Source organism: Stegostoma tigrinum, chromosome 2 (genome assembly GCF_030684315.1).
Source record: "Stegostoma tigrinum isolate sSteTig4 chromosome 2, sSteTig4.hap1, whole genome shotgun sequence".
NCBI lineage: Eukaryota > Metazoa > Chordata > Chondrichthyes > Orectolobiformes > Stegostomatidae > Stegostoma > Stegostoma tigrinum.
Window position 1 is genome coordinate 128,008,536 of NC_081355.1, and position 27,361 is coordinate 128,035,896.

The following is a 27,361-nucleotide window of genomic DNA, read 5'->3' on the forward strand; positions in this document are numbered from 1 at the left end:
ATTCTATCTACAATTGTAAACCATTGGCATAACACTACTAATTAAGTCTAATCCCTGTATGAATCCCCCATTACACACACAAACAGATTGACAAATAAAAACAGGTTATGGGCAGTGAAAAACAGGAAAGTAGTTCAGTGGTTCCTTTTCAGGGGTTGTCGAGGTGACCCTTATGATACTTATACAACAACAAAAAAAAACTGGAAAATCTCAGCAGGACTGGCAACATCTGTGGAGAGAGAACAGAGTTAAGGTTTTGGATCCAGTTATTTGCTTTTGAACTTATATGATGCTTTTCTCTGGATGCTTCCACTGGTTTGCAAGATTGACTGATTGATTTGCTTATAATAAGTAGCTGACTTACTAAAAGTCACTGCTTAAACAGCTGAAGGAAAGATGAACTGAATTTCTTCAGATTTAAAATGGATTTTGACTTTAAAGAGCAAAGTAACAGTCCCTGTGCTGATAGAGAAGTGTTTTGATCTCAATCTTTTTCCTAGTCCTAAACTGTTCAGTTACCCAAGAACCAATAATAGAGTTGGTGGAAGGCAGAATGCTTCTGTCATCAATAACTGGTCCCTTGTCTCTACACCAGTTTACTTCTTGCCACCACCCAGCTGTATCTGCATGCAAACACCATTGCAGACAAATTAGAACCAACCACTTTAATTGCTTGAACAAGCAATTATTTACACAATATTTGGCCTGTGTCATATTACTTGTATTTCAAAACATGCAGAATCCATTAAAACACTGGTTTTAAAACCGTTTCCCCAAATTCATTCCACAGTTTTTAAAAGCACAAAAATGACAATTTTCACACAAGGTAAGTCCACGACACCAAGGTAACAACAGAGGGTATTAGTTAAAGGGGATTCCAAATCATTATGGACACCACAGTGGTTAGCACTGCTGTTTCACAACGCCAGTAACCCAGGTTCATTTCCACCCTCAGGGTGTGTGGAGTTTGCACACTCCCCATGTCTGCGTGGGTTTCCTCCGGGTGCTCCGGTTTCATACTGCAGACCAAAGATGTGCAGGTTAGTTGGATTGGCCAGGCTAAATTGACTGTAGTGTTCAGAGATGTGTAGATGGGGGGTGGTTTGGTTCTGAGGGTTGGTGTGGACTTGTTGCGCCAAACAGCCCGTTTCCACACTGTAGAGATTCTATGATGGAGAACAGTGATGAGACAGGCATTTCTGCAGCATGAAACATGACTCCAGGATGGTGCCTTGCTTTTTGATGCCAGGGCCAAAGATGTTATAGTATGGTTACATGATATCCTTCTATGGGAGAGAGATTATCCAGAAGTCGTGATACATTTTGGTATCAATAAACATTGGCAGGGAGACGGCAGAGGTCCTGAAAGCATGATTTATGGGAGTTAGGAAGAAAATTAAAAAGGACTTCAAAAGCACTAATAATCTGAGGATTGCTCCCAATGTCATGCAAAAGTGAGCAGAAGAACAGAAAAATCAGTCATCTGACTACATGGAGAACTAGTGTGGGAGGGAGGGCATTAGATTTTTAGGGCTTTGAGACCAGTTCTCAGACAGTGAGACTCATAGAAGCCAGTTGGGTGAATTCTTATCAGCAGTGAGGCCTGATATTTTGCAAGACTTTCTTTTAGTGCTGTTGGGGAAGTGTAAAGCAGCTTATCAGGAGGATGGGAACTAAGCTGGTAGCAAGAAGTGGGAAAGCTATGAGGAAAACTACAGAGAAGTAACAAAGTTAAGCACTGGAGTATGCCTCAAATGTAGGATGATGTTAAAAAGACGAATTTAAGAGCACTCTGAATGCACGCAACAGTCCCCATAAGATAATTAACATAAAAGCACAAGCAGAGGTTGTGATATAACTGCCATTGCAGAAACATGGCTATGTGGTGACCAGGACTGGGAACTGAATGTTCAAGAATATTCAACATTTAGGAGGGTCAGACAAAAAACAAAAATAGGTGTCATAGAGATCTATAGCACCAAAACAACCCTGTCAGCACATCAGTCTGTGCCAGTCAAAAAACAAACACCAAATTATTCCAATCACACATATTCCAACATGTGGCCCACAGCCTCATTGCCTTGACATCCAAATACTCCTTAAATATTATGACTGTTATCGCCTCTACCATCCTTCCAGGCATTCCTTTAAAGAATTCTAGATTCCTAACATCCTCTGGGTGAAAAAAAGGCTTTCCTTACATCCCCTCTAAACCTCCTGCCCCTTACCTTAATTCTACAGCTCGATTAGTGATTCCTCCACAAGAAAAGTTCCTTCCTGTCTACTTAGTCCGCATAATTTTATGTATCTCAAATCATGCCCCCAGTCCAAGTCTCCTCTGGTCCAAGTCTATCTAATTTCTCTTCATAACTAAAATTCTCCAGACCAGGCAACGTCCCAGTAAATCTCATCTGCATCCACTCCAAAAACAATCACATCCCAACACTGATCCCTGCAGGACACAGTCTTCCAGTCACAAAAACATTTCTTGACCATCACCACCTGCTTCCTGACTCAGCCAATTCAGGATCCATCCAGCCAAATTCCTTGGATCCCATGGGCTCTTACCTTAGTAATCAGTCTTCCACATGGAACCTTATCAAAAGTCTTGTGATATTCACTTACAGTTAAAACAGCCTGAGCACAAAAAGAAGGCACAAAAGCTGGAGATAGAAAGGGAAGAAAAAGACAGAAAAAGAAGTGGAAATTATAGCAATGTAAATTGTGGACTGGAATTAGAATTGGAGGGAAAATGATAATTGAGACAGGGATTGCGAGTTTGAAATTCTGCAGTAAAGAGAGCAGAGGGTGATGCAGGCTTTATAGAGGAGAATCCAATTCATACTTTGAAGTCCAGTAGGAAAGTTTGTGCAGGCCTTGCCAAAATTTGAGGAAAAGTATGTGGAAGCATTCTTTATGTCTTTTGAGAAAACAGCAAGAAAAATGAATTGGCAAGGGAAACCTGGGCATTGCTTTACCTTCTTCAGCATGAACATAGGACATCTATCCTTCACTGTTAGATGTTCAGATTTATACTGTAAAAAGAATACTATATTGGGCTGCATAAAAGTTAGTGCCTTAGGCACGTAGGTAAAGATTTCAGAATTAAGGAAACAGCCTTGTTAAACCAACACTGTATTTGAAAGGATTACGCAAAACAATTTTGCTGGGTAGTTCAGGGCAATGCAAGCTGAAATTACATCTGAAAACTCTGAGATTATTCTCAGAGTGTAAAAACTATTCTCCATTAGAAGAAACTTGATTGAGGACCATAGGGTTGTAACTGCCAACAGACAGAAGTAGTGGCTGACAGTTAGGTGGTGATCCATAAACTAAGCCGTTCTCTCATCTCCCTTTTAAATTTTCAAGGAAGAGAGTGTGAATGGTTACAAAGGAAGGCAAATAACCAGGTACAAAAATGGATAGTTGGGAATACCCCATAGTCCCTTCCTCTGATCAGAAATGGAAGGACAAAGGGTGGAGGTAAAAATTGAAGGCCAAAGTGTTTCTATTTCAACAAGTGGAACACATTCGTTTAGACCCCTGGGACTGAAGAGAGAACTTGGAAGGAGAATGCTACAGGTCAAATGGTACATGTAACTACACGTAAGTGACTGGAGGTAAATACTGATGTTAACATAGAAGTAGTACTATGAGAGATGATAAAGGATTTTGTCTAAATAGAAGCCAACATGTTAGTCAATACGATAGGTGAAAAGTATATCCTGGCTCCGTTATCCTGTGTCCAACTAGACTGTGGTTTGTAATGCAGTAGCAGTCGCGTAATTAAAAAAAATTATGGTTGAGTGAATTTACTTCTGGGAAAAAAAAATTGGCTTGTGTTAAACTTATAACTTTGCCTGTAATCATGGAATGTTTCAGTGAGTCTAAGAGAGACAAAAGTTACAAGAACAACCTCCAGGCATTTTTCTATTGTGTTAAGTGGCCTGAGCAACGAGCAAACAAAGTCCATCACCAGAAGTCACACCAGTTGGGAAAAGCCAGGGAACTAGAAATTGAAGGGGATTTTGAGGGACAGGATTTACATGTATTTGGGAAGGCAAATCCCTTAGACCTCCTGCTCCTTCCATTAATACTATGTTCCCTAGTTATTGGTCCCTCTAAGAGTTAAGAGGTTCTGCCCATCTACCCTATACATACTCATAACTTTGTACACCTCAGTCAGGTCCCCCTCAGATGACTCTGCTCGAAGTAAAACAACTCTGGCCCATCTGGACACACTTCTTAATTAAATCATTCCAGCCCAGGGAGCATGCTGGTGCATTTCCTCTGTACTCTCTCCAGTGCAATCACATTCTTCCTATAGTGCAGCGAACAGAACTTCAGTGCTCTAGTAGTGGGTGCTATCCAGACTCATAACGGTCATTATCTACACCTCCTACATAATCTACTTGCTTTTGCATTCAATGTCTTGGTAAATATGCCATATGCCTTCTTAACCACTTATTGTCTGTTCTGCTTTCGAGGAGGTATAGGCATGCACACTAAAAAGGTCGCCCTGTACTTCATAGGGTCCTACCATTCAACACACACTCCCTTGCCTTGTTAATGCATCACCCCTCAATTTTCAGAGAAAATTCCAATTACCACTGTTCAGCCTGTCAGCTTTAACAAACTTTCAAGTCACAAAAAGTCAGTTTGCATTGACATTTTAATTTGCCAACAGCTTAGTTAAACACCAACCAGAATTTTAATTAACTGCACTAAACATGCCCCTACACACCTTCCTCCAGGCAAATTGTGCAAATTGTTCTCAATAAGTTGTGTGTTGGAAGTATAAAAAATGTTTCTACTCAAATGTTCACTGAATTCCCAGACAAAAGTTGTTTATTTAAACACAAATACATTTACAGCATGCAGTCAGTCAAAACTAAATGATGGCTTAACAAAAAACAAAATTGATGTGCCTTCTCCTGTCCGACTTACTCTGCACCATGTTCCACAGGCGGAAACCTTAGTGTCATCTCATGTCAAATTTAGAACTATTACAGTAATTTCCTTAGCATTGTTTAAATTATGCAAATAATTTAGTTGATCACCATGAATAAATACTAGATTTTTATTCAACTGCATATATGTTTTAAAACCATTCATTTCTACAAGATCTGAGGAACAAGCTCACAATAAGCACTTGAAGAGTACACTGCAATGCAATCAGGATAACAAGGCATTTACTACTCAACAAATGACAATAAATTTGTATTCAACACCTTTGTGTAGTCCTGTCCAGACGATTTGCCATGGCAACTTTGATTAACATCACATATTGGAAATTCCACAAGAAAAAACTAAATACAAAAAACAGGTCCTTAAACTAGTTATGTTTACAGTGCAGTGACTGCACCCAATGGCCAGTGGTGTGTTAGGCACATATAAGACCCAATATCTGTAAAGAATATCTAACAAGTAAATATGCAAAATCAGAAGGTATATTATATTGTCAAGACAACAAAATGTACAAAAACAATTACATTTCATCTTAAATAATAAGTCACATGGATCAAATATTCCTTTTTTCAGAAACACATGGAGTATGGCCTTTTTTTGCATCATCTCGGGAGCCTTGCAATCAGATGTCTTGATAGACTAACTGGTCGATCAGTATCAAGAGCAACAAATCCAAGTATTATCGATTAAAAGGCTTTGGATTCAAACTGACCTTCAGAAGTGGTTTAAGTTCCGCACAATGTTCAACTCAGCTTTACTCTATTGGCTAATTTGTTGGTCAGCCTCTAGTCAGTGAGGAGTAAAACAGAGCTGGAAAATTGGGACGCTAAAAGAGATACAGTGCACAATACTAAAAAATAATCACCTGTTTAATAAGGTACAATTAGTCACTTATTCAGATCACAAATATTTATACCACCTGCCAATTTAGTTACTTACTTGTAAAGGGTGTTTTCTTTAGCACATGAATGAATAAATTCACCTACTTGAATACTCAATACTCTTAGCCAATACCTTGTCAAACGGCTTGATCCATCAAGTTAATGATATACTGAACAGAACGCCTTGCTGTCTATAGTCACATATAATAATATTTCACAAGTAACTAACTGAATCGACAGACACAACTTACAGTTTCAAAAAAGATATATGCAAAGCCAAGTTATTTTAAGGGAAGCACCACTTAAAAAATGCCTCAATAATGTTTACGTCAGGTCTAAATTTAGACTGTTAGCTCCGTGGAGACACTTCATTGAAGTTGTGTTCATCATTACGTATAGCTTACTCATTTTATCCCACAAAAGAATCTTAGCCAGCTATGTGACCTTATCCATCATTTAGTCTGTTCTCATCTTTCTCCATTCATGTTAATAACCTTTTATTCTATGAATAGGGTTTCTGAATGAGTATCAGGATTGAACCAGTTTTAGGGATTTTTTTTGTTTTAAAATGTGAAACTCAACATCAGTTTGTTTTCCTAACAAAGGCCGATTACAGTAGGACTGTCCTTCACAAATCACACTTACTTTTGATTTGTGTGTATTTTTACTGCGTCATTTTGCATTGGAGTTATCACTGAATAGGATGATAAATAGTATGTTCCATGTATTAAAAACATTAGAAGTTAGGCCAAATGTTCAAGGAATGGCCAGATATTAACAGATTAATCAATTTAATATTTTTAAAATATTACTGAGTATTTGCACTTCACCTGAAATCTATTATAGAAACAGTAAAAGTGCAATGTTTTAAATCAAATACTTTTAAATAATGCTCTCTTGCTGTATAATGAGCCCAAGGGTGAAATACTGATCTTCAGTTTATCACAAAAAGCAATGGCAAGAATCTGGACAGAATACATTGTGCTCCATATCAAAATATAATGCCTTTTAATTTACCCTCATTTTATGCACGACTAATGTATTTAGCGTTCTCCCATAACCTTAGACAATGCCACAATATATTTGTTAGACAGTCTCATTAGACATTCCTGTATTTTACTGTTAGCAGCTTATTATTCTGTACTATCCTAACTCTGTTCTAACCATATACTGTCATGAATGTACCTTCAGTATACAAATTGTTCTACTCCTCTTCATCTCAAATCCATTTCAAAGAAAAAACTTCAAGTACTATTTTAATTTACATAAGGGTGATAGCCACGTTCCTCCAAATCAATTTTTCACTGTAAAACAAGCTTATCAAATCTACTTGGCGACATTGTTTCACAAGTCCTAAAACAAACAATGAAATGTACACAAATTAGGCTTCAATGCTTCTGCTAAAGTTTTCCTGCAACAATGTACATTCAACTTGGCACAGTGCAGACTAAAGTTAAGACATGAATGACAATGTACTGTGCAATGAAGCCACACGTTAAATTAAATGTAGTTATTTGCAAGGCGCCTACATTGCACTCTTGTTTTGCAAAAAGATCAGTAAGGAGGTTCTGCCAAGGGTGGAGCTGTACAGGCCAGGTTTTTTTTATATTTTTCAAAAATAATCCTGTGAAAAGTCTAGTTGGAGAGTTCACTGCTTTGGAATGATGAGTTGTTTGGATGATATCTGCTTCTCTTCGATTATGTTGTTGCTTTAGCAGCTGCAAAGAAAAAAAAAATCAGTATTAAAATACCTAGTCAAATCCATATTGCTAGCTGAATGATTTTGCAAGTCTTAAAACAGCAATTTCATTTTAGCTAACAAATAAAACAAAACTACAATAAATTTACTCCTCAGTGGAGGTCTAGAAAAGGAACAAGGAAAACGGAAGAATTGAAGAGCTACACCTAGAAATCTCAATTTTAAAGTAGGGACATTTGATTTAAATTCAACGACATTAATATTTTGGTGTTTAAATTAGAACCCAGCAGTTCACAAGATGTTAACATTTCCATCACACAGACTCTATTTAAATTTCACATATTTAATCAATATCTTTTAAAAGACAGACTTTGGCTAGCCCTGGAGAGAAAGGGAAGATGAATGTAGATAGGAAACTTAGCCATAATCACACTGAACACTGCTCCTCTTTCTAATGTTTGGTGAATGAAGCAAGCAATCAAGTCAAATTACTTCTCTTCTGGATAATGTCCATCATGGAATGAAATACATAGCAAAATTATTGTGGATGTGTTCAGTCACTATTTAAGTTTTGTACTAAAACTTTCCTAAGATTTTCTTTCAATTCAAACATTACTGATCTTGGGAATGTATCCACAACTTCAAAAATATGTTAAAAGTAGTCTTCCTTATATAAAATGGGGAAACTAAAGAACTTGCTCACCGTATTGTGACAGTTTTATTGGCTAACACACAAATTATGGTAAAAGCTCACTTTGGTAGACAAACAGTAGTCTCTTCGGTGTTTTATTAAAAAAGGGTGACAAATCAGTGAAGGCAAAACAACACAGTATAACTGCAGTTTGTTTGACATGGCACTGGGTTTGGGATCTGGAGTTCATTTTAACTCTGGTTCAAGTTCATACTACTAAGAATAAAACTTATAAACAAAACAAATATTTTGAATACTTAATACAAGTTTGAAAATGATGATTGAACTTTGTCCAAAGCTTGTACTTTAAATAAAATACCAATTACTTTACCTAGCTTATCCAGCAGAACCATAAACCACTAGTCTGAGATTTCCAAGGTGGGTGATTGAATTTTGTTCTTATTGGAAAGCAATGTAAATGGTTACTTTGCAGGTGTTGCTGACTGCATGGTCTTAGAAGTATGTAGTTGAACCAAATTGGCATTTAGTGATTTTTCATTCTACATGCTGAAATCATGCACGGCAAGAATAATTATAACTCGTGATCTCTATGCTTAAAATAATAAAGCCCAGTCTTGGAAGCAGTTGCTTAGAAAAGCTCAGTACATATGGGTTGGAAGAAGACTTGTAACTTACTTATTATAATGTAATTTTATGGGGCTATAAGGTGGAAAGGATGTAGGACATCTAGGACTAGAATTCACTTCTACAAAATAAAGGGTCACCCATTTAACAATGATGAGAATAATCTTTTCTTAGGGAGCTGCCAGTATTTAGAACTCTGCTTCCAAAACCTTTCAAGAGTCCGTGTGTGCGTGTGCGTGCGCGTGCGCGTGTGTAATCTGTGGAATTATAATCTTACTGAACGGCAGGCCAGCTTTAAGGGCCAACTAGCCTACTCCTGCTTCCAACCTGAATGTTGGTATGTAGTGAACCATACAAAAAAAGTCACAGATACATTCTAAAGGATTATTTTAATTTAAATAATTTAAAGTACACAAAGGTTGAATAGGGAACTACGGGATTAGGAAAGTATTGGGGAAGGAATTATCCACCACAAGTGAGAATAGGAGGTTATATATTCACCTATTGTCATTTATATCTCTCAGGTCACCTGCAAGATCCATGTATATCCAGTAGTGAGGAAAAAAATGCAACAGTTAACTTAATGGAATTTGTAGAAATGAATATTCTATTACCAGGGCAGTAGGTAAGATGGAAGAAAACTTAATGCTTCTTGAAAATCATGCAATGTTTCAGGAACAATAGTTCAAATGAAGAACTTTTACCTACCTTTTGCAGCCTGCCAATCACACTGAACTACGTGCATTTTGCAAATCAAGTGGTAAAATGAAAGTTATCAAAAAATGAAGGTTAAATAGAGAGGTAAATAAATTATTGGGATTTGCATGTGGGATCAAGTTGAAACCTGGTATATTAAAAGCTTTTTTTAAAACATGAGCATTTTTACCATTAGAGAAAATTGACATTGCTCAAATAAAATTTGTTTTACAGGGTTGGAATGATGGTTCAAAAGTAATCAGGAACTTATGCCATTTGAAACCTAATTATATAGCATTTAGCAAGAATTTTTTTTCAAGTATTTCAGAGACCAGCTTCTGAATAGGTGTTTTAAACTGCAAATGTAAACAAGTTACTGTTTAAGACAAGTAATGACTTACCATTTCACTGTTATAATTACTGCAATATCCATTCATCTGTGTTTCATTGCAAACTATCATTCACAATTTATTATTTTACCTTGGGCTATGTGAACAACGTGGCTTTAGAATTACAGACCCAGTGACCCTTCCTCAGAACTGATGGTGGCTGGGAAAACCATCTTTGTTTCTGTTCCTGATTTACAGCATCCACAGTTCTTTCGGTTTTTAAGAATTACAGGTGTTCACTTACATACATAGTAACATATAAGACCACATTCACTATACATTCTAAATAGAGACTATTTGTTAGATCATTCTGAACACACCTAACATTCTGCAGAAAGTACATTTAAAACACTGCCTTAACTTCCAGCTTACATGAGTAACATCAAGGAAGCCTACCTTTAACAGATGAAGGCATGAGGCCAATGTCCCCAATTTCTGCATTATTAGCCATCCCTCCACCAACACTACGAAACAAAAAAAAGTGCTCTATTTGGTAAATTCCAGACTTCCAAACGGATCTTTTTTATTAAAAAAACAACTGAAGTCACCAATTTCTGCCTAGTTGGCCCAACAATTTGTCCTGACACTGGTTTGCACTCAAATAGCTGTATGCAAACAGCACTTACCCATACAGCAAATACGTCAGTTTACAATAAAAAATGATGTAATCAAACAACGCTACACCATCTTAAAACAGACGCCCAGTTCCACATCACTAGTCACTGTGGTCACTGCTACCCACTCCACTACACCACTTCCCCCTCTGATTACCATCAACATCCTTCCTGAAGTTACCACATCCCTCAGTTATGATTTCATAACAATAACATGTATCAATCATAAAGACAGCTGCTACCAGTAAGTGCCATACTTAAAAATGTTCAAAGAACAGAAGGTATTAACGACTTATTATTGTCACACATAGAGACACAGTGAAAAGTATTGTTTTGTATGCTATCCAGACAAATAATATCTTACATAAGTACACCAGGGTAATAGAACAGTATGCAGAATATGGTGTTATAGCTGAGACAGGGCAGAGAAAGATCAACTTTATATATTAATAAGTCTGCTCAGAAGTCCGATAAGAGCAGGGAAGAAGCTGTTGAATCTTTTGATAAATGTTTTCAAACTTTTGTATTTTCTACCCGGTTGAAGAAGGTGGAAGAGTACATCCTGGGTGGGAGGGGTCTTTGATTATGTTGGCTGTGATGGATTTGTAGTTAAAGTTAAATTGTAAACTTCCTTTTGAAATTTAGTGACATTTTATACCTCAAGCAATACATTTTAGACAGATTAAAAAAACAGGATTGCACTTCAAAATTTTATGTTATCTTTACAATCACCATTTTGTTCATCCAAACTAGCCACATTCTTGGAGATCTCAAAAGATTCAAAGTTTTGTGTAAAACCTAGAATCAAGAAAGCAAATAAAACACAAGCCTTAGTATTTCAGAGATACATGTAGGGCTGGACAACAATTGCCAGTAATGCCCACATTCTATGAAAGAGCTTTAAATAAAACACTAAACAGAAATAGTTAGAACTGCTGATGCTGGCATCAGAGATCCTCCTCTCACCCATGTTCCTGCAAGAATGCGATCCCCTACTCCCAATTCCATTGCCTCCGCCACATCTGCTCCCAAGATGGGGCGTTCCATTCCCGAACATCCCAGATGTCCTCTCATTTCAAGGACCGCAACTTCTCCCCTTCAAATGGTCGAAAATGCTCTCAACTACATCTCTTGCGATTCCCACACCTCTGCCCTCACATTCCCTCCCTGCAACAAAAACATAGACAGAATCCCCCTTGTCCTCACGAGTCACCCCACTAACCTCCAGATTCAACGCATCATTCTCTACCACTTGCAAACTGTCACCACAACCAAGTATACATCTTCCTCCCCACCACATTCCATAGGGACCGCTCTTCTCCACAATTCGCTTGTTCGCTCCACTTTCCCCACTAGTCCCACCAACTTTCCCTGCAAATCACAGGACCCTGCCCTACACCTCTGACCTCACATCCATCCAAGGAACCAAAAAAACTTTCTGTTCATCTGCACATGCGCTAATGTGGTCTACTGCATCTGCTGCTCCCAATGTGGCCTCCTCTATATCAGTGAGACCAAGCAGAGGCTTGGAGACTACTTTGTAGAACGCCTGCACTCTGTTCATGACAAACAACACCTCTCAGTCATGAACCATTTCAACTCCCTCCCCCACTCTCTGGATGAGATGTCCATCCTGGGCCTCCTCCAGTATCACACACATCGCCCGGAAGCTGGAGGAGCAGCACCCCATATTCCGCCTTGTGGGCCTACAACCCAATGGTCTCGATATGGACTTGACCAGTTTCACTTTCAAAAATCTCCCCACCCGCAGCCTCATCCCACAACCAATCCTCCTTTTCATCCCCACCTCCATGAGCTGACACCTGTCCATCTTCTCCCCCACCTACTGCTCTTCCGACCTCACCTGACCAGTCCCCACCATTGCCTACCCGCACTCACTTATCACCCGGAGCTTCCTCTCTATATCCAGAGAGTTGGCCTCCACTGCCTTCTGGGGCAGAGCATTCCATATAAAACAGCCTCAAGTCCCTTGGCCTTTCCTCATAAGACCTTCTCTGCATACCAGGCAACATTCTGGTAAATCTCCTCTGCACCCTTTCCAATGCTACCACATCCTTCCTATAATGCGGCAACTAGAACTGTACACAATTCTCCAAGTGCGGCCACACCATAACTTGATCTAGCTCAACTGATCCTTCCAATCATCATCAATATAGTCCAGATATTGCAATTCAGTTATTAAAACTTCCATTTCAAGAATGAAGGGGGATCTCTCAGAAATCTAACAATTCTACCAGGACTAGACAGGGTGAGCGTAGGATGCTCCTTGTGACAAGGGAGTCCAGTACCAAGGTCTATCCAAAAGGGACCAGGTTTACCAATTAGGAATGCGATGATGAGAATTTTTTTTAAAACCCACAGTCAAAAGCCTCTGCTACAGAAACCAGAGTCATACAGCATGGAAACAGACCCGTTGCTCCAACTAGCCCACACAACTATGTTCTCAAACTAAACTCATCCCACCTGCTTGGATTTGGCCCCTATCCCTCGAAACCTTTCCTATTTGCATACTTATCCAAATGTCTTTTAAATACTGTACCTCATCCATCACTTCCTCGGGCAGTTCATTCCACACACGAACCACCATTTGTGTGGAAAAAGTTGCACCTCACGCCCTTTGCAAATCTTTCTTCTCTCAACTTAAAGATAGGCCCCCTAGTTTTGAACTGCGTCACAAAGGAAAAGTCCTTTGCTATTCACTTTATGCATGACCGTCATGATTTAAAAGACCTCTGCAAAAGGTCACCCCTCAACCTTCTCTGCTCCAGTGAAAAAAGTCTCAACCTATCCAAGTCAAAGTCTCTATTCCCGACAACATCCTAGTAAACCTTTTCAGAACTCTCTCCAGTTTAATAATATCCTTCCTGTAACAGAGCAACCAGAACTGCACTCCAGAAGAGACCTTACCAATGTCCTGTACAACCTCTACATGACCTCCTAAAGCAGCTGAGGTCAATACGTTAAATATTTACAAAGGAGTCAGATACAGTTTTTAGTGCTAAAGGATCAAAAAGGGAGAAAGGGAGGACAGAATACAGAGTTGGATGGCATCTTGAAAATGGTGGACCTGGCTCAAAAGGACCAAATGGCCTACTACTGCTCCAATTTCCAATGTTTCACACCTTAATTATCCACAATACCAATTATCTATAACATTCTGGCTACAGAAAGTTTGAGACATATTGCCTCATAATACAGCTTGGACACAGTAAATGCCCAAATTAAATTTTCAACCTTACAACATGAATATTAAAGAAAGTTATATTGTTTATCTAATTCAAGTCTTCATTCAGTTTCCAGAATGTCGATAAACTCCATGAGCAAGACCAACATAAAGATTTAGTGTTTCCCACATAACAGGGATGTTTCTCTTCATTAGGAGAGAATATAATGGATCCACTATTCTAATTGATAATAAATGATATACACAAGATCCACTCCCTCCACTTCCATCTGATGGCAGAGTAGGGGTCCAGTGCCAGAGCTGAACTGCTCTAACCATTTTTTTTTGCATTTTTTTAAAAAAGTCTTAAATTTACAGAGGTAGAATTGGTTGGGGATGGAGGGGAGATTGGTGCGTGGTCTGGAGGCCGTTGCAGAGAAGAAAGTCCCTGGTGTGAACAGGAGGATTGATTAGGGACTGGAGGCCATCATGAGATGAGTCCTCTTCGCGGGTAGGCAAGGTCTCAAGTTTCAAAGCCAGGTGTGGTAGAGGCTAGGTGCTGGCTTGGACTGGGGTGGAAGGACTGTAAATTGTGTACATTTTTTATTTTTCCCTTTTATTCTTATGCTTGGTTTTTTTATATCAAATATTTAAGTATTTGTACCTAGGTACCCTGTACATGAGAGCACCATGATGTGACAATAAATTAAATTCAGATAACACTTTCAGTGTTCAATGGGAAAAAGTATGACACAGCGCCAGCAGAATCCTGCAGATTTGAAAAAAATCTGGAAATTGTCAAAATAGTTTGAACAAATTAGAGTGCCAAAGCTTGAGATCACTTGTCCCACAACAAAAGCATAGAAAATAGGTCAGTTTTAGTCAAAAAGTATTTGCTTTATCAGATTATTCCGAGAACAGTTTTTCACATGCATGATACGTACAACTTATCTGATTTAACACCGCCTCCTCCACCACGTACTGCAACTGCTTGGCTGTTCTGGAAGAATCCACCTCCCCCACGAATTGCACTTGGGTGAGTTGGGGAAGCCATAGGTGGTTGCCCAGGGCGGATTGGTTTAGCTGGACAAACAAAATAAAATGCATTTGTAAAACCATTAAATCTTGCTTTGATCCAAAGACATAGCTTTACACTTTAAGACCCTGCTATGCTGATGCAAACAAAGAAAAAGGTTCTGAGGAAGGGTCAGACCCAAAACGTTAACTTCGTTTCCTCCTCCACAGATGCTGCCAGACCTGCTGAGCTTTTCCAGCAACTTTGTTTTTGTTCCAAACAAGAAAAAGGTTTGTACAATTTAGGAATTATGTTTTGAGTTGTATTAGATTTACAGAATCTACAAAGAAACAGATCATAATTGCTAAATTAGGAGTAAAATAACACCAGCAGGTAAGGCTGAAGGGTGTGAAAATAGATCAAAAGGAATTCTATCCAAATACATAAAAGAATTTGAAACAATGTGGATGGACCATAAGGTTAAAATGTATAATCAGTCTGGGTAGAGCTAAGTTAAGTTACAAGTCAACAAACATTAGTTGGAGGTTTTTACATGATCGCAGTTCTACAGATTGGAAGATAGCAAATAGCCCAATCATTTAAGGGGGTGGATGAAATGCAGGCCTTGTACCCTGACATCCATCACAAGGGAAGTGATTAAAAAAAAAATAATAAAAGCACATGTCAGCTAAGCACTTAAATAAAACAAATCAAACTACTGGAAAAACATCTGTGGAGAGAAAATAGAATGTTTGAGGAAGGGTTACTGGACCCGAAATATTGTTTTCTCTCCACAAATGCTGGCAGACCATTTCTTGTTTTCAATTTCCAGCATCTGCAGTTCTTTCTATTTTTAGTATACAAAAAAAATTATGAATTGGACTGGGGAGAGTCAACATGAATTTTTGAAAGGAAAATCATATTTGACAAACCCGCTTGAGTCACTGAGCACATTCAAACACGGATTACTAGATTTCCAGATATTACAGGTATCGAGGGTAAGAACATAAGGAAACAATAAGTTAGACGATCAGCCATGATCTAGCAGAAATTGTGATCAGGCTGAAAGGGTCAAATGGAGCTGCTATTGCTCCTTTCCCCATCTTCCTAACTGGTCTATGCATTTCACAAGCCCACTCATTACCTGTAACAACTCAGATTTCTCATCCTTTTATTTCTTTCTCACTCCCATCTCTCCTTCAAATAGATCAATGCTACCTGCTTCAACACTCCACGTGGCAGAGTCCACCATTATTAACCACCACAAACTCTGTGGCAAACATATTTATAAGCTCATGTTCTAGATTAGTCAAGGGCAAACTGTTTCTCATTGACCCTCCATTTTAAATTTATGGAGGCTCAATCAGGTCTTCTGTTTTCCAAACAAAAAAGCACCTAGCCTGCCTAACATTTCTAAATCACTTTTTTCTCTCCATCTGGTCAAATCCTTGTCAATTTTTTCATTAAACAATTTCTCAATATCTTTTTCATGGTATGGCAATCAGAATTTTACTCAGTAACACAAGTGCAGTCTAATCAAGGTATAACACTTGACAATTGACAATGGATTCATAGTCATCATTAGATTCCTAATTCCAGATATTTTACTGAGTTCAAATACTACCACCTGCTGTGTTGGGATTCAAACCCAGGTCCCCAGAGCATTATCTGGGTCTCTGGATTAACAGTCCAGGAATAATACCACTAGGCCATCGCCTCCCCCATTATTGTAAAATTCACCATAAAATGCAAATGACAATAAATCATTCAACTCAAAGTAATTTTACCATTTCCCAGCTCAGAAGCACCATGGCCAGTCATAATGCTGCTCAAGCTACCTCAGGTGATATTTCAGTAAAGTATAGTCTACCCCGAATTATGTTATTAATGCAATTAAATCTACTCCTTTGATAGCACATTCCACCTAGAAGGGCTAGGTGCATGATAACAGCCCAATATGCAAGGTCTTTCCAAGCCACACTCCTTCTGAACTGCACCAAAGCTCCTTCAGAGTTGGATAGCGAACTTCCTAGTTACTAGTTGTGAGAAGTCCCTACATCTCAAGGACAGCACAATTCAAAGAAGCAGCTCACCAAACCTACTCAACAGTAATAATTGGTGGTCTAGGCAGGCATACCCATATCCCTTGACAGAAATAATTTTAAAAATGGAGATAATGAATGTAAATTAACAACCCAAAGTACTAACTGAATTTCAAATCTGAATGATTACAGCAGACAAGGTGACATTTGCCTGTCATATCCATGGTGGCTCTCTACATGAGCAACAATTTGCTTAACTACTTTATGACAGACAACCTATTTCAAAAAGTTAAATAATGATAAAAAGGTATGACTAGTAAGTTATAGTTATTTGATAGTACTGGACTTGAATACTGCTGGGGAAAAAGGCACTCTGCTGAAACTTTCCTTCTTGCAGTCATTAAGACAATTTGCACAAATTGCCACTAGATAACCTGTTGGAATCTACAATGTTGTATCATACGTAGCTTACCAATCTGAGCAGAATGCATTCTCTTTGCCATGTTCTTTGCTCGAACTGCTTCTTTGATGCGGTCCACTTCCTGCTGGTAGCGCTTACGATCTCTGGCAGCATTTTCTTTGGCTTCCTTTAATGCAGATTCCAAAGCCTTGACTCTCTCGGCTGTGGCTCGGAGTCGTTTCTCCAGTTTTGGAAGCTCACAACGAAGATCTGCATTATCCCGCACCAGCTAAAGGCATGGACAACATCTTAACATTAGTAAGCCCAAGAACGTGATCAGATTGTATCAGGACTTTCATTTAAAGGCCATGAATTGATAATAATTGCAAATATATATTTTGTATATGAATACAAGGACAGATTTTAACCTGGTTCATTTGATGCACATAAAATATCCAATTTGCTTCCTAATCTGATTTATATGAAGTCCTAGTGACTGTGATTGTGTGATGGTTCAAATTACTCACCAGAACACTCAAACATTTCAGATGGAATTATAGTAACATATTATGAAATACTTAAGTTGCCATTTTTTAATCACAAATAAGAGAAAAAAGATAAGCAGCTTTTAAACTTGAGAGATTGCAATTAAATCACTGCTAACAGAATCAATGGGAATATAGAAGTATCATGGAAACATAGAACATAACAGCACAGTACAGGCCCTTCGGCCCTCGATGTTGTGCCGACCTGTCATACCAATCTCAAGCCCATCTAACCTACACTATTCCATGTACGTCCATATGCTTATCCAATGACGACTTAAAATGTACCTAAAGTTGGCGAATCTACTACCGTTGCAAGCAAAGCGTTCCATTCCCTTACTACCTCTGACATCTGTCCTATATCTTTCACCCCTCAATTTAAAGCTATGCCCCCTCGTGCTCGCCGTCACCATCCTAGGAAAAAGGCTCTCCCTATCCACCCTATCTAACCCTCTGATTATTTTATATGTTTCAATTAAGTCATATCTCAACCTTCTTCTCCCTAATGAAAACAGCCTCCAGTCCCTCAGCCTTTCCTCGTAAGACCTTCCCTCCATACCAGGCAACATCCTAGTAAATCTCCTCTGCACCCTTTCCAAAGCTTCCACATCCTTCTTATAATGCGGTGACCAGAACTGTACGCAATACTCCAAGTGCAGCCGCACCAGAGTTTTGTACAGCTGCAGCATAACCTCTTGGTTCCAGAACTCGATCCCTCTATTAATAAATGCTAAAACACTGTATGCCTTCTTAACAACCCTGTCAACCTGGGTGGCAACTTTCAAGGATCAGTTTACATGGACACAGATCTCTCTGCTCATCTACACTACCAAGAATCTTACCATTAGCCCTGTACTTTGCCTTCTGGTTACTCCTACCAGCCCAGGTCTGCAGCTTATCGATGTCTCTCTGCAACCTACAGCATCCTTCGTCACTATCCACAACTCCACCGACCTTAGTGTCGTCTGCAAATTTACTAACCCACCCTTCTACGCCCTCATCTAGGTCATTTATAAAAATGACAAAGCAGTGGACCCAACACCGACCCTTGCGGTACACCACTAGTAACTGGTCTCCAGGATGAACATTTCCCATCAACTACCACCCTCTGTCTTCTTTCAGCAAGCCAATTTCCAATCCAAACTGCTATATCTCCCACAATCCCATTCCTCCGCATTTTGTACCATATTCTGATCATTGTATAATCAGAATATTTTAAACCCATTGCTTGTGTTTCAAAGAAACAATTGTCAGCTTTACTTTGAATAATTCAAGTGTTGGAAGACATAAGAGGGAACGCATATATGAACAACTTGATATCTTCTCTTACTTCAATAACTATTAACTCGGCCTGTCTTTGTGGATAGGTGGTTTAAAACTAGAACAGTCAAGCTGTGTGTTTGGGCTGCACATATTATGGAGACTTGGGTCCTTGAAAGTTTAAATGCACAATCATCTGTTAGTTAGACAGTGTTGACTGTTGTGTTTCAGGGCTTTTTCCAACAAGGAAGCAAAACAGCTAGGAGCTAGTTCTCTACCCCCAGGCTAGAAACAAACAGGACAAGCCAGAAATAAGAACTACAAATGTAAACAGGACAATGGTATCTTAAATTTTGAGGGCTTGAATGTCACAGCTCAGAAACTACACCTAGGGTTACAGAGTGGTAACCCTAATCTAAATAGCCAAGTCAAAATAATAATATTGTACCTGCTTACGAACTAAGATCGATGCCACAATGATGCCACCCGAAGGTTGCAGGAACAGCAACTCATATTCCGCCTGGGAACCCTGCAGCCATATGGCATCAATGTGGACTTCACCAGTTTCAAAATCTCCCCTTCCCCTACTGCATCCCTCAACCAGCCCAGTTCGTCCCCTCCCCCCACTGCACCACACAACCAGCCCAGCTCTTCCCCCCCCCACCCACTGCATCCCAAAACCAGTCCAACCTGTCTCTGCCTCCCTAACCGGTTCTTCCTCTCACCCATCCCTTCCTCCCACCCCAAGCCGCACCCCCAGCTACCTACTAACCTCATCCCACCTCCTTGACCTGTCCGTCTTCCCTGGACTGACCTATCCCCTCCCTACCTCCCCACCTACACTCTCTCCACCTATCTTCTTTACTCTCCATCTTCGGTCCGCCTCCCCCTCTCTCCCTATTTATTCCAGTTCCCTCCCCCCATCCCCCTCTCTGAAGAAGGGTCTAGGCCCGAAACGTCAGCTTTTGTGCTCCTGCGATGCTGCTTGGCCTGCTGTGTTCATCCAGCCTCACATTTTATTATCTTGGAATCTCCAGCATCTGCAGTTCCCATTATCTCGAAAAGGATCTGTTGTTACCACTCGCAGATTCTTCAAAGGCCCCTTCTGATTTTAACAAAAGGTTTTAAATCTGTCACATTAACTTGATCTCCACCTATCATTTATTCCTTTATCCTCACCCCATCTTCAGCATAGATATCACCTTCTCTTTGGCCACATTCAGTTCTGAAGGAGGGTTACTGGACCCAAAACATTGACTCTGCTTTCACTCCACAGATGCTGCCAGACCTGCTGCATTTCTCCAGCAATTTCTGTTTTGGTTTCTGATTATTCCTAAAATAGATTTCCCTGGGAATTTTTCTTTCAGTAATTTAGTAAAGAAATTAGTAGAGTTAAATGCAAGTCTTGGCATGCTGAATTATTATTCTTGTACCAGCCGTAGGTACGTAGGTGGATCCTGACAGTTGTAGACTGTAACATAAATCTTTAGCTAACTGCAATGAATTTAGACAACATTCTCAAATAGACATCGGCATCCTAAAGAAATAGTCATTATAAAAGCCAATTTTTTTTTCCTTCTTATAAAGGGCTGGATGAACACAGCAAGCCAAGCAGCAGGGGAGCAGGAAAGCTGACGTTTCGGGCCTAGATCCTTCGTCAGAAATGGGCGAGAGAAAGGGGGTTCTGAAATAAATGGTGGGGGAGGGGGGTGCAGGTGGATAGAAAATGGATAGAAGAGAAGATAGGTGAAGAGGAGACACACAGGTCAAAAGAGGTGGGGATGGAGCCAGTAAAGATGAGTGTAGGTGGGGAGTTAGGGAGGAGGTCAGTCCAGGGAGGACGGACAGGTCGGGGTTGGGGGGAGAGAAAGGGTTAGTAGGTAGGAAAATGGGGGTGCGGCTTGAGGTGGAGGGGGAGAGATAGGTAGCAGGAAGGACAGGTCAGGGAGGCAGGGACAAGCTGGGCTGGTTTTGGGATGTGGTAGGGGGAGATGAGATTTTGAAGCTTGTGAAGTCCACATTGATACCTTTGGGCTGCAGGGGTCCGAAGTGAAAATGTGAGGTGTTGTTCCTGCAACCTTCAAGTGGCATCATTGTGGCACTTCAGGAGGCCCAGGATGGACATGTCATCTGAGGAATGGGAGGGGGAGTTGAAATGGTTGGTGCCTGGGAGGTTCAGCTGTTTACTGCTAACCGAGCATAGGTGTTCTGCAAAGCGGTCCCCAAGCCTCCGCTTGGTTTCCCCAATGTAGAGGGAGCCACAATGGGAACGGATGCAGTATAGCAAATTGGCAGATGTGTAGGTGAACATCTGCTTGATGTGGAAAGTCTTCTTGGGGCCTGGGATGACGTCCCCCTAGGGGGACATGTGGGGGCAGGCGTAGCACTTCCTGTGGTTGCACGGAAAAGTGCCCGGTGTGGTGGGACTGGAGGGGAGTGCAGAGCGGGCCAGGGAGTTGTGGGCCGAGTGGTCACTGCAGAAAGCAGATAAGGGTGGAGGGGGAAAAATGTCATTAGTGGTGGGGTCGGATTGCAAATGGCAGAAATGTCAGACAAAGATGCGTTGGATCCAGAGATTGGTGGGGTGGCACGCGGACGAGGGGGATTCTGTTTTGGTTGTTATTGCGGGTAGGGGCTTTGAGGGATGAGTTGTGGGAAATGCGGGAGACACAGTCGAGGACAGGGGAGGGGAGTTGCGGTCCTTGAAAAACAAGGACATCTGAGATATTTGGGAGTGAAATGCTTCATCCTGGGAGCAGATGTGGCAGAGGCGAAGGAAATGGGAATAGGGGGTGGCATTTTTTCAAGAAGGTGGGTGGGAGGAGGTGTATTCTCGGTAGCTGTGGGAGTAGGTGGGTTGAAATGGATACTGGTTTCCAGGTGTTGCCAGAGATGGAAACAGAGGCCCAGGAGAGAGGTATCAGAGAGGGTCCAGGTGAACGAACTGTTTGAGCTCTTTGTGGGAGTACGAGGCAGCGCCGATACAGTGATCAATATAACACTCCACACTCCCCTCCAGTGCCACCACTCCTAGCACTCTTCCCTGCAACTGCTCGGTTTGCACTAAACAACTATACTTCCCAGTCACGAGCCATTTCAACTCCCCCTCCCATTCCTCAGACAACACGTCCATCCAGGGCCTCCTGCAGGTGCACAATGATGCCACCCGAAGGTTAGGAACAGCACCTCATATTCCACTTGGGAATCCTGCAGCCCAAATGGTATCAATGTGGACTTCACAAGCTTCAAAATCTCCCCTCCCCCTACCGCATCCCAAAGTCAGCCCAGCTCATCCCCGCCTCCCCTAACCTGTCCTTCCTGCCATCTATCCCCTCCTACCACCAAAAGCCCCACACCCATCTCCTACCAACTAACCTCATCCCGACCCCTTGACCTGTGCGTCCTCCCTGGACTGACCTATCCCCTCCCTGACTCCCCACCTACACTCACCTTTACTGGCTCCATCCCTGCCTCTTTGACCTGTCTGTCTCCTCTCCACTTATGCTCTCCTCTATCCATATTCTATCCAGCTTCCCCCCCCTCCCTATTTATTTTAGAGCCCCCTTCCTCTCCCCTATTTCTGGAGGGGGGGGGTCTAGGCCCGAAACACCAGCTTTCTTCCTCTGATGCTGCTTGGCCTGTGTGCATTCAGCTCTACATCTTGTTATTTCAGATTCTCCAGCATCTGCAGCTCCTAACATCTCTGAAATTATTTTCTTCTATATTTTGAATTAACAAACACTTTAATGAAGAATCCAGAATGGTGGCTACATGAATTTAAAATGCGAGAAAGACAGATTATTGGAGAATGGTCAGTTTTTAGTTTTAGAAATTTGTCTGGTGGCAACCTGTGCTCATCAACATTCTCCACAATTTTTTTAAGCTGTTATTGGTGCTGTTTTCCAAATACAAAATCTGGACCAATCAAATACATAAATAGATCTGAAGAAGAGTTTAAGTAAAACATTTTGCAGACATGTTAACACCTTCGACTTACCTGCTTATGAACCTTTGTGAGCTGTTCAAGATTGTTTTCAAGGAAGGAGATCTTTTGTTTCTGTGCAGCACTACCACCAGTGTCATCAGAATCCATTTCAGCACTCTGGAATAAAACATTGTAATGAATGGTGATAAAGACTTACAATATAAGGCATTCAAACGTTTTGAACTGGAAGTTTATTCTATGAAACAACTTCAATGAATTACAATACAATAATATATTAAAATGAAGACAACCAAGTGCAACATCTAGATTAGCAGTTTATTACACTGCAACTGAAAGCAGATGATGGATTGAACAATGTTGCAGTACACTTAACATTGGTACAATGTATGTGGAAAATTAATCAAAGCAAAATCACATCAAGGATAACTGCACATCTGTATAGCATCTACAGCAGAAACAGACCATTCGCTATATATGATGTACATAATAATTGTGCCTCAGAAGCCTTTGCCCACCCATCAGCAAATGCTTTTATTTCTTTCTCCTGGATGCTAATCTGACTTTTGCTTAAATACATCAACGCCAGTTACGGCAATGACTCCTTGCAGCAACATGATCCACATTAGCATTCTCCAGGTGAAAACTTTAACCAAACCTCCCTCTTTGTACTATCTTATATTTATGACCTCCATCTTTATGACTCTCCACAAACTAGAAAAAAAGTCTTCATTTTTAAAGGGGTTTAATAGAGCTGACTCAAAAACCACTCGGCCTTCACTTTTCTAGAGAAAAAAGGTCCTAGCCTTTCCTGGTAAGTGTAGCCTCAGTTCTGGTATCATCTTTGCAAATCTTTTGCATACCTTCCCCACGATCAAGAGAAGGAGAGTTTATTGGACAGTTATATGGTGCCAAGCAACAATTTTTAATGTTCACTTGTACAAAACTGGATTGTCAGACTAAACTGAATAATTTATATTATTTAAAAGTGGGATGACAGAAATTCCAAATGTTAATCATTAAAAGTAACAGTGGCCAACAGGGCTGAAAATGCAGTTGTAAAAGTTGCTTAGAATAGCAGTGTCGTGGCAGGTTATTGGGCAAGTGCTTCAAAGCTAATAACCCAGAAAACAGATGTTCAAATTTCACCATGGCAGTTTGATAATTTAGTCTTGTTTAAAATAAAAACTGATATCACTGTGACCACGAAGCTGCCAAATTTCAACTGAAACCTGCTGCCCACCTTTACCCAATACAGTTCTACTGTTCCAAGCCAACACATTTTGGTCTCTGAATTGCCCCGTAAAGCCACTCAGTTGTTTCAAACTGTAACCAGTGGCTTAAGAGTACATTCAACCACTTTTCAGGATGACCAGAGTTGGTCAGCAATTCTCTTGCCAATATCCCAAGAAAAAAATTTCAAGTTTTCCAAACTGGAAATGGGTTACACAAGTTAGTAACTGCAATCTTCAAACTGAAGCCACTTAAACTTTAAAACACTAGGCAGCAACATTTTTCCAATGGCTGTATTTCAGCCAGCAGCAGGGAAATCCAAAATCTTGGGAATCAAAATTCATCCAACAAAAAAATATACACAGCAAATGCCCAAATAACATCAATATTTTCATCCATAAAATTTTCATCTCAGGAGGTAACCTGAAAGATTGGAAGCAAATCTGCAATTTAAAATTAATGTCTCAAATAATATAAACTGAGCTGTGTAAATCACAGATCATTACACTCAAATAATGTTGCGATATCTACCATATTAATACTTTTTTCATCCTGAACTCTTAACAGAGGACCTCTAGTGGTGTAAAGTAAATATTATAGTAGACAACAGTAAATTCTAATATTCCAATAAATCAACAGATTTCAACTTTTTTAAAATGAAGCTTGAATCAGCTGCTAGACTTAAATATCATTTATCTGTTTAACAGCAACTGAAGACGATTTGAAAAGTTGTAGGCAGTTACAAGAAGCGCTAAATCTATACAATTCATTTTAAACTAACAGCAGCTCGTAAACAAAGGCATGCAGGGCTTATAACAATTAGATTTATACCATTAAAAATGAAACTTGTCAGGAACTTTATGGTTCTACCTATTTATGTCATCAAGTCATACAGGATGAAAACAGACCCTTTGGTCCAACCAGTCCATGCCACTCTTAATTCCAACCTAAACTAGTCCCTCCTGGCCAATATACCTCCAAACCTTTCTTATTCATGTATCTAAATGTCTTTTAAAATGTTGTAATTGTGCCAGCTTCTTCAGGTAGTTCATTCCACATGAATCACCTTCAGTATTAAAAAAAAATTGCCTATCTTCTTTAAACCTCTCTCATGTTAAAATTGTGTCCCCTAGTCTTGAAATCCCTCAACTAGGGAAAAGGTAACTACCATTAACTATCAATACTTCAATGTGTCAGGTCATCTATCAACCTCCTACACTCCAGTCAAAGTAATCCCAGCCTATCCAGCCTTTAACTCAAACCTTCCGACTCAGCAACATCCTAGTACTTCTCTTCTGAACCGTCTCCAGCTCGACAATATCCTTCCTATAAACTGGGTGACCAGAACTGGACACAGTATTCAAAAGAGGCCTCACCAAAAGTCCTGTATAACCTGTCCCACAAACAAAGAATTATGTGCCTGCACCCCTAGGTCCCTCTGTTCTACAACACTACTCAAGGCCCTAACTGTATAAGCCGTACTTTTGTTTGTTATACCAACATGCAATACGTCGCATTTACCCAGACTGAACTCCATCTGTCAGTTTTCAGTCCATTGAGCCATTCAATCAAGATTCCTCTGTGATCTTAGAGAGAACCTTCTTCACTGTCTACTGTGCCACTAATTTCGGTGTCATCCACAAACTCACAAAGCATGCCTTCTACATTCTAGCCCAAATCATTTCCATGAAAATTACAAACAAAAGGAGGACACAGAACCGATTGCTGTGGTACACCACTGGTCACAGACCTCCAGTCCGAAAAGCAACCTTCCACTGCTACTTTGCCTCTTGCCATTACGCCAGTTACATATCCAATTGGCAAGCTCACCCTGAATCCCATGTGGCCTAACTTTGCTAATTAGCCTACCATGCAGAGCCTTGTCAAAGACTTTATTAAAATACAAACAACCAACATCTACTGCACGGCCATCATTAATATTTTTGCTAACTTCCTAAAAAACTCAACCAAGTTTGTGAAACACTATCTTCCTCACACAAAACCATGTGACCGTCCCTAATCAATTTTTGCCTCTCAATGTCCAAAATTTTTGTAAACACCAACAATAGATTTAAAGCTGTGGCAATTCTTTTTTAGTTTGTATTTTAACTGTGGTGTAAGAATAAAACTTTTTTTTTGATTGACCAATCAAATCACATATGGAAGGCCATATTCGAAACTCATTTTTAATGAAAGATAAAAGTTTGGATTTACGCCAAACTCCTTGATATATTTTATGGGGGTTTGGTCTGGTCCATAACACACACCATGCACTTTTAGATCAAGGTGATTCAACAATTCACGAAAAAGATGTTCACCCAAAATTGCTACCCCTGGAAAAGCTTAATCCCAACTTTTCGGGCATAGGGTATTTCAAGCTTGATACCAATACTAGATATCAGTCCATACTTTTCCCCAAAGTCACACAAACTCAGACTTTTATATTAGCTTTCAGTAATCTGAGAAAACCATATTTACCATCTGCTAGCCTTGGCTTAACTATTAGCCAGTATGTATTCTACAACATATGAAGCATATTAGAGAATCTAGCAGCTTGCCCCTGTATCACAGATGGCAATGCAGTTCACATAAAAACTAAACATCAGCATGATACAAACCTCCATCAGCTCATTCTGGCTGCAAAAAAACAAGATGAGGCTTTCAGCAACCAAAAATGTTACAACGCAAAGTCAACTTCTTTGCATCAATACATTCTTCAAAAAGTATCAGGCTGGATATTATCAAAATGGATGACTATTATAGGACAAAAGGTGAATTACAAGAATGTTACTGAATCTTTAAGATTTTGATCTCCTTGTATTCCAAATTTTATCTCCAAGATTTGCTCTGCGAAGACATACCATACAGGAAGGCAGAAGGGTCAACATATTTTCCAATCTCTCAAAAATGCTTCATCGTCCAGTATTTTGGAAATAAAGGCGTTCCAGGATGACAAGCCTAATGCATTTGGTTCTAAAGTCCTTACAATAGTTCAGACTCCAAAATAGAAAAAAAAGAGAGAAACTCTTGCATTCTTCTACAAAATACAAAAGTCTTCACATGTACCTATTCAACAAGCATTTCATTGGAATAAGATTAAAATGTGCATTCAACTACTGATACCAAGGATACACGCTGATAACAACCCTGGCGTTTCAATCCAGGTACAATCACTGAGTGCTTCTTTTTAAGATTTACCCTCATTTATTTCCTACT

General features: G+C 39.9%; 1 protein-coding gene across 4 annotated transcripts in view; it reads right to left on the reverse strand.

Annotated features, from left to right (window-relative positions):
• Positions 1–5,060: 5,060 nt before the first annotated feature.
• LOC125464484 (kinesin-1 heavy chain) overlaps positions 5,061–27,361 on the reverse strand; it is a 117,227-nt gene continuing 94,926 nt past the window's right edge. For 2 of the 4 annotated variants that reach the window (XM_048556844.2, XM_048556873.2), the window contains exons 23-28: positions 22,967–23,071; positions 17,237–17,453; positions 14,652–14,790; positions 10,306–10,373; positions 9,326–9,353; positions 5,061–7,567 (exon numbers count right to left, since the gene is read on the reverse strand). In XM_048556844.2, coding sequence (XP_048412801.1) covers positions 7,561–7,567; positions 9,326–9,353; positions 10,306–10,373; positions 14,652–14,790; positions 17,237–17,453; positions 22,967–23,071 — 564 coding nt within the window. In that variant the 3' untranslated portion in view covers positions 5,061–7,560. The remainder of the gene's footprint in view (positions 7,568–9,325; positions 9,354–10,305; positions 10,374–14,651; positions 14,791–17,236; positions 17,454–22,966; positions 23,072–27,361) is intronic. The other 2 variants (XM_048556853.2, XM_048556863.2) reach the window with 2 other exon arrangements.